General features: G+C 65.8%; 1 protein-coding gene across 1 annotated transcript in view; it reads left to right on the top strand.

The window, feature by feature from the left end:
• The first annotated feature begins 438 nt into the window (after positions 1-438).
• LOC135976423 (myosin-10-like) overlaps positions 439-7,738 on the top strand; it is a 10,117-nt gene continuing 2,817 nt past the window's right edge. The window contains exons 1-6 of the mRNA XM_065571877.1: positions 439-592; positions 2,626-2,992; positions 5,442-5,598; positions 6,046-6,073; positions 6,990-7,092; positions 7,711-7,733. Coding sequence (XP_065427949.1) covers positions 2,645-2,992; positions 5,442-5,598; positions 6,046-6,073; positions 6,990-7,092; positions 7,711-7,733 — 659 coding nt within the window. The 5' untranslated portion in view covers positions 439-592; positions 2,626-2,644. The remainder of the gene's footprint in view (positions 593-2,625; positions 2,993-5,441; positions 5,599-6,045; positions 6,074-6,989; positions 7,093-7,710; positions 7,734-7,738) is intronic.

Here is a 7,738-nt window from a genome sequence, read left to right as displayed (position 1 = left end):
TGGGTCCGGGCCAAAGGGCGGGGGAGTCATACCTGCCTCTTCGCTCCTTGTTAGGGAATGAGCTGAGCCCTGCCCTGCCCTGCCCTGGGGCGGGGGGACGGGACGACACACCAGCCAAGATACAAAGTATTGGCGCGTCCAAGCAGCGGGGCAAGTGACCCCCCCAGCTCTGCCGGTGCCCCTCACTCCCGACCCGCAGCCCCTGCTAGCCCGGCCCTGGGCTCCCCCCCAGCTCTGCCGGTGCCCCTCACTCCCGACCTGCAGCCCCCTGCCAGCCCAGCTCTGGGCCCCACCCACAGCTGGATTTTCGGTTTCTGGTGGTGATGGGCTCTGAATCAGTCAAGTGTCTTCAGGCCTCCCGTTCGGAGCCAGGACTCCTGGGTTCTCTCCCCCGGAGGAGGGTGGGGTCTTGTGGGTCAGAGCGGGGGCGGGGCTGGGGCTCTCCCCTCCCCAGTGCCAGGAGCTGCCCCATGCCAGCCTCTGGGGTTGGCAGTTCCCTCCTGTCTCCTCCCTGTCTCAGTGACGCGACTGGCAGCTCTGCCGGGCGCTGCTGCTGAGAAGCCGGGATTGAGCCTTGCCCAGGCCTGGCCAGGTGAGGGGCGCACCCGGGGGTGGGGGGTGGATTAGAGCCTAGGTTGTGCTCTGAGGTCCCCCACTCTGGGGCAGGGGGTGGCTGGGTGAAACCCTCCCCAGCTGAAGGGCCAGTTTCGGGGGTTGGAGCCAGCCCCACCCCCCCACCCCCCCCCCCCCCCCCCCCGTGTGCACCCAACGAGCGAAACACCTGCAGGGAGAGGGCAGGCTGGGACTTGTCCTGCCGGGGGGTGGAGGGGGGGCAGGATTCCCCCGGCTGTGGGAATGGGGAAATGCAGCTCTGCCCCCTCCCCCGGCCGACCCTGCTGCCCCCCAGCGAAGCAACTGAGGGACAGGAGAAGTAGCAGAGCCGGGAGAGAACCCAGGAGTCCTGGCTTCCAGCCCCCGCCCCGCTCCAACCACTAGCCCCCACTCCCTTCCCGGAGCCGCGGATAGAACCCAGGAGTCCTAGCTCCCAGCCCCCAGCCTGCTGTAACCACTAGACCCCCTCCCCCTCCCGGAGCCGGGGATAGAACCCAAGAGTCTTGATTCAGCCCCCGCTCACCCCATAGCTCTGTCAGAGCCCCTCACTCCTGACCCGCAGCCCCCTGCTAGCCCAGCCCTGGGCTCCCCCTACTCCACAGCTACTCAATAACAACCCAGCGTACTCCGCCCCAGCCATCCCGAGAGACCCTACAATAACAACCCCTGTGTCTGTGCCCCCAGTGCTCCCCAGAATCCCTACCGTGACAAACCATGTGGCTTTCCCCCCGCCCCCCGCAGAGAGACCCTACAATAACAAACAGTTCTGGACAGATCACAATGAGAAATCCCCCACGCTGCCCAAGAGTTTTAAATTCCCAGACCTCTGGGTGCTTATTCCCCCCCCCCCCCCCCCTGCTGAGAGAGGGGCAGGGAGGCCCCTAGTGCCAGGCTAGGGTTACCTGTGAGCTGGAAAACAGTGTGTGTGTGTGTGTGTGTGTGTGTGTGTGTGTGTGTGTGTGTGATGGGCTAAGGTGGGGGGGAGCCAGGGGGCCTGCCCCTCCCCCGAGGGAAGGGCAGGTGGGCGGTGGGGGGGGAATCACTGGGTCTGGTTGCCATGGGGCCGGAATCGGGCTGGCGGATGCCGTGAGTTGGCCGGTCTCAGCTGTAGTGACCGGAGCTCAGCTCAGCTCCCCCCATCGCAGCCCGGCCTCCCCGCTTCGAATACAAGGAGGTCGGGAGTGAGGGGCACCCGCAGAGCTGCGGGGGAGGGGCCAGGGCTGGGACAGCAGGGAGCTGTGGGTCGGGAGTGTGGGGCACTGTCTGGCAGAGCCTCTCAGGCCTGCACAGGCTGGTTTGTTATTGTAGGGTCACTCTGTGGCTTCTTGGGTTTGATATTGTAGGTCTTCCTGCTGTGGTGTGCTCTGGTGTATTATGGTAGGGTCTCTCAGTAGGGCAGCGTGGTCCAGTGTGTTACTGGTGGGTCTCTCGGGGCTGGTTTGTTATCATAAGGTCTCTCAGGGGGGTGGCACGGTCTGGTGCGTTATTGTAGGGTCTCCTGGGGCTGGCTTGTTATTATAGGGTCTCTCCGGGGAGGCGGCGTGGTCTGGTGCATTACTGTAGAGTCTCTTGAGGCTGGTTTGTTGTTGGAGGGTCTCTCGGGGATGGTTTGTTATTATAGGGTCTCTCGGGGGGCAGCGTGGTCTGGTGTATTATTGTAGGGTCTTTCGGGTTGGTTTGTTATTGTAGGGTCTCTCGGGGCTGGTTTGTTATTGTAGGGTCTCTCAGGGGAATGGTGTGGGCTGGTGTGTTATTGTAGGGTCTCTCGGGGCTGGTTTGTTATTGTAGGGTCTCTCAGGGGGGTGGGTGTCGTGGGTGGTGGTGTGTTATTGTAGGGTCTCTCGGGGCTGATTTGTTATTATAGGGTGTCTCAGGGGGTGGTGTGGGCTGGTGTGTTATTGTAGGGTCTCTCGGGGCTGGTTTGTTATTGTAGGGTCTCTCAGGGGGGCGGCGTGGTCTAGGGCGTTCTTGGAGGGTCTCCCTGCGGCACTGACCCCACCCCTCTCCCCCCAGGTTCCCTCCGTCCCCAGCCATGGCGGCGCGGGTGGCTCAGCGGGACACCGCCGAGCGCTACCTCTTTGTGGACCGGGACTCGGTGGGGAACCCGGCCACGCAGGCGGACTGGACGGCCAAGCGGCTGGTGTGGGTGCCCTCGGAGCGGCACGGCTTCGAGGCGGCCAGCCTGCGGGAGGAGCGGGGCGATGAGGTGCTGGTGGAGCTGGCGGAGAACGGGCGCCAGGTGCTGGTGCCCAAACACGAGGTGCAGAAGATGAACCCCCCGAAGTTCTCCAAGGTGGAGGACATGGCCGAGCTGACCTGCCTCAACGAGGCCTCCGTGCTGCACAACCTCAAGGACCGCTACTACTCCGGCCTCATCTACGTGAGTGCGGGACCCCGGCGTCCGGGAGCCCAACCCCCCACGCCCCTCCCAGAGCCGGGGAGAGAACCCAGGAGTCCCTGACTCCCAGCCCCACTGCTCCAACCCACTAGACCCCCCCTCACACTGAACCAAGGATTCCCAGCACCCCCGATATGGAAAGGCCCCTTGTCCCCCCCGTCTTCCCCCCCGATGCAGCCAAGAGTCCCCAATGTGCCCCCCTCTCCCCGTTGTCATGGGGGCTGGGAGAGATGGGGGATGGGGGAAGCCGCAGGGCCAGGCGGTGACATCTAGAGGGGGTCCCGCCTGGTGCCTGCCGGGGGCTGCCCCGGCCTGTGCTGCCCGACGTCCCCACTAGGGGTCACCCCGCCCTGTCCCTGGCCTGTCCCGGCAGGTGTGGGGCTGGGCGCGTCTCTGGGCTGGGGGAGGCAGGGAGCGGCCTGTACTTCGCCCCGGGGCAGGGAGGCTGGGCCAGGGTGAAGGGCGGGACAGGTGGATTCCATGGGGCTGGCTCATGGGCCGGGTGGGGCGGAGCACAGCCAGGGGCTTGGCCGGGAACCCTTTAGGGGCAGCCCTGCCCCGTGGGAGCCTTGGGCCCAGCGCTGGCTCCGGTGCCCCAGGGTGGCACTAGGGGGTGCTGTGCTGTGGGCGGGGGGCTCAGCAGGGGGCCCTGTGCTGTGGGGCAGGGGGCTTGGTAGGGGGCGCTGTGCTGTGGGGTAGGGGGCTCAGCAGGGGGTTCTGTGCTATGGGGCAAGGGGCCTGTGCTGTGGGGCAGAGGACTCAGCAGGGGGGCTGTCCTGGGGGTGATCAGCTGGGGGCTCTGGGCTACAGGGAGGGGGTCCCAGCGGGGGTCGTTCTCCACTAGCCATCAGGGCTGGCCCTGATGCCCCGACAGGGCCGTGCCCGTGGGGGCGGGGGGACGCTGGGATCAGAGTGGGACGTTGGGCAGTGCATGGGGCAGATGGGGTTGGGCCTGCGGCAGTGTGTGAGGCGGGGGGCAGAGGACACAGCAGCCGAGGTGGGGGGCGGCTGGCTGTGGGGGGAGGGGCAGGTTGCCTCGGATCCCTGCCCCCCTTCAGCCGGGCTGGGTGTGGGGCAGGTTGGCGTGGTGCCAGGGCTAGGACAGGCCCGACCTGTTTGCTGAGAGCCTGGGCGGGCCCCAGCGCCAGGTGCGAGTCCTGCCCTGCGGGGGGAGGGCGGGGTTGGCACCGAGGGGAAAGCGCCCCAGGGAGGTCTCCCTCAGCACGGTGCCCCCGGCCTGTCCCCCACTGAGCCCCCCGGGCATCACCCCAGCCCGGCCTGTCACCCTTCCCTGCTCAGGACATGCCTGTCCCTGCTTAGCATGAGATGGGGTCACGGGGTGGCAGCTCCGCCCCCTCCCCCACGGGAGCGATGCCCGACCTGCGTCCAGCCCCCCTCTTCCCTCCATGGGGATTTGGGGCTCGTCACCAACCGCAGGGTCCCACGGATGGGTCCGGAGCTGGTCATGGTCCCAACCCCAATGTACTACAGGGAGAAAAACACTCCGTCCCCCGCAGAACCCAGGCGTCCTGGCTCCCAGCGCCCCCCTGCTCTAACCACTAGACCCCACTCCCCTCCCAGAGCTAGGGAGAGAACCCAGGAGTCCTGGCTCCCAGCCCCCCTGCTCTAACCAATAGCCCCCACTCCCCTCCCAGAGCCAGGGATGGAACCCAGGCGTCCTGGTCCCAGCGCTGAGCTTAGACCATGTCAGCTCTTGAGTTGCCAGAGGTCTCCCATGGTGCCCGCGGGTGGGCTTGGATCTGCCCCTCCCCCGCTGTGCTGGCCTGGGCACCTCGCCCAGCCTGGGGCAGGGACATGCCCGGCCAGTGCCCCTCGGCTCTGTAATTAGCTGGGATTTAATTGGTGGGTGGCCCCTCCTGTAATTACAGACCCTGAGCCCAGCTGCCACTGGGGGCCGTGCACGCAGCAGATGTTAGGGCTGGGAGCCAGGATGCCTGGGTTCTCTCTACGGATCTGGGAGGGAAATGGGGTCTAGTGGGTAGAGCCGGGGGGGGGGGGGGGGAGGCTGGGAGCCAGGACTCCTGGGTTCTCTCCCAGCTCTCACCCCCGTCAGATCCCCCGATCTCCCCTTCCCCACTTTCCATGCACCTGTTAGGGATCAGGTGGGCGCTGGTTGGGGTCAAAAGAGAGCCCAGACGCGTCTCCATCCTCCTGGCCTTGCAGAGGGTCCTGCCCCCCAACAACCACCAGGGGGCTCTGGGCCAGCTGGACCAAACGGGGGCACCCGCGGCCCTCGCTCTGGCACGGCCCCTTTCCTCTGTGTTGGCCCCCGAACGCCCGGCCCTGCTTGGGAATTAACTACTAGGGATCAGTTTCCCTGTCCTAATGGTGCTGCGGGGAGAACCCAGGAGTCCGGGCTCCCTGCCCCTCCCCCCGTTAATTCTCCACTCTCTCTCTCTGCCCTCCCCAGACGTATTCAGGGCTGTTCTGTGTGGTCATCAACCCGTACAAGAACCTGCCCATCTACACGGAGCAGATTGTCGAGATGTATCGGGGCAAGAAGCGCCATGAGATGCCGCCCCACATCTATGCCATCTCGGAGGCCGCCTACCGCAGCATGCTGCAGGGTGTGTGTGTGTGTGTGTGTGTGTGTGTGTGTGTGTTGCTCCTGCGGGAGCTAGGCCCTGTGTGTGTCGCCCCTGCTGGGGGCTGTGCCCTGCTCTGTGTGTGTGTGTCCAGCCCTGCCGTGTGTGTGTTTGTGTGTGTGTCACCCCTGCTGGGGGCTGGGCCCTGCTCTGTGTGTGTGTGTGTGTGTGTGTCCAGCCCTGCCCTCTGCTGGTGTGTGGGTGTGTGTCCTGCTGGGGGCTGGGCTCTGCTCTGTGTGTGTGTGTGTCCGTGCTGGGGGTTGTGTGGGCTGGGGAAATGGGGGCTCTGGGGCAGCAAGGGCGGGGGCTTTTACATTCAGCTGGATGACGCACCCCCCCATATTCAGGAGGGAGCTGTGGGTGGGTGGGGCGGTGACACTGCTGGGTGGTGTGCGCAGCACCACACTCACTTCCTGTCTCTTCCAACAGACCGAGAGGATCAATCCATCCTGTGCACGTAAGTGTCACAAACTCTGAGTGTGTGTGTGCGTGTGTGCGCACAGCACTGCTCCCTGCTGGGGGGATGAGAGTGTGCGTGCGGGAGAGAGAGCAACGCTGCCCCCTGCTGGTGTGTGTGTGTGTGTGCACCCAGCGCTGTCCCCTGCTGGGCTCTGTGTGTGCACCCAGCGCTGCCCCCTGCTGGTGTGTGCACCCAGCGCTGCCCCCTGCTGGTGTGTGTGTGTGTGTGTGTGTGCCCAGCGCTGCCCCCTGCTGGTGTGTGTGTGTGTGTGTGTGCGTGTGTGTGCACCCAGCGCTGTCCCCTGCTGGGCTCTGTGTGTGCACCAGCGCTGCCCCCTGCTGGGGTGTGTGTGTGTGGCGTGTGTGTGCACCCAGCGCTGCCCCCTGCTGGGGGTGTGTGTGTGTGCACCCAGCGCTGTCCCCTCTGGGCTCTGTGTGTGCACCCAACGCTGCCCCCTGCTGGTGTGTGTGTGTGTGTGTGTGTGTGTGTGTGTGTGTACCCAGCGCTGTCCCCTGCTGGGCTCTGTGTGTGCACCAGCGCTGCCCCCTGCTGGGGTGTGTGTGTTGTGCGTGTGTGTGCACCCAGCGCTGCCCCCTGCTGGTGTGTGTGTGTGTGTGTGTGTGTGCACCAGCGCTGCCCCCTGCTGGGGTGTGTGTGTGTGCGTGTGTGTGCACCCAGCGCTGCCCCTGCTGGTGTGTGTGTGTGTGTGTGTGTGTGTGTGTTGTGTGCACCAGCGCTGTCCCCTGCTGGGCTCTGTGTGTGCACCAGCGCTGCCCCCTGCTGGTGTGTGTGTGTGTGTGTGTGTGCACCCAGCGCTGCCCCCTGCTGGGCTGTGTGTGTAGTGCTGCCCCATGTGGCTGCCGGGGGGTGGCTCTGGCCCATGCCCATCACCGCAGGCCTGGTGCTGTTGCAGGGGCGAGTCCGGCGCCGGGAAGACGGAGAACACCAAGAAGGTGATCCAGTACCTGGCCCACGTGGCCTCCTCCCACAAGGCCCGCAAGGAGCAGAGCGTCCCGGTGAGAGTCCAGCTGCGCCGACCTGGCACTGGGCACCCATGGGTGCTGGGGTGGGTGCTCCCTGCGGGGGTGGGCGGGTACTACTGGGGCTCATCACCTGTGCCAGCTCAGATGCCCACCTGGCCAGTTCAGGGTCCCTTCCTCCCCCCCAGCTGCTCATATAAACCCACCGCTCCCCCCCCCCCAACACCTGTGTCTAGGCCCTGCCAGCTCCCCCCCCACCCTGATGTGCCCCCCCCACCCAAGCTATGTTGCTGCCCTGTGTGTTACCCCAGAGTCCCTGGGGCAATGAAGAAGGTGGGTCTGGGGCCGAAGTGAGAGGGTTAGAGCTATCCAGTGCTGAGAGGGTGGGGGGTGGGAGTCAGGACGCCTGGGTTCCACCCCAGAGAGGCCGCATCCCAGTGCTGGGTGAGGGGTCCCCGTATAGCCAGGCCCCGTGACCCACTCCAGAGGGTCTGCATCCGGGCGAGGGGTCCCCGTATAACCAGCCCTAGCGCCCTGGAGGCGGCTGTGTTCTGACTGCTGGCAGCGTGGCTGGAGGGGGCCGTTGGTGGGTGCAGTGGGATACCCGTGTCCTCCAGCAGTAACCTCCCCTCTCCCCTGTCTTGCTGCCTCCAGCTGGAGTCACCGAACATGGCCAAGCACC

The sequence above is a fragment of the Chrysemys picta genome, chromosome 17 (assembly GCF_011386835.1).
Source record: "Chrysemys picta bellii isolate R12L10 chromosome 17, ASM1138683v2, whole genome shotgun sequence".
In the NCBI taxonomy this organism is placed as follows: domain Eukaryota; kingdom Metazoa; phylum Chordata; order Testudines; family Emydidae; genus Chrysemys; species Chrysemys picta.
The sequence above is the reverse complement of the archived record's forward strand: the minus strand, read 5'-3'. Positions and strand labels throughout refer to the sequence as shown.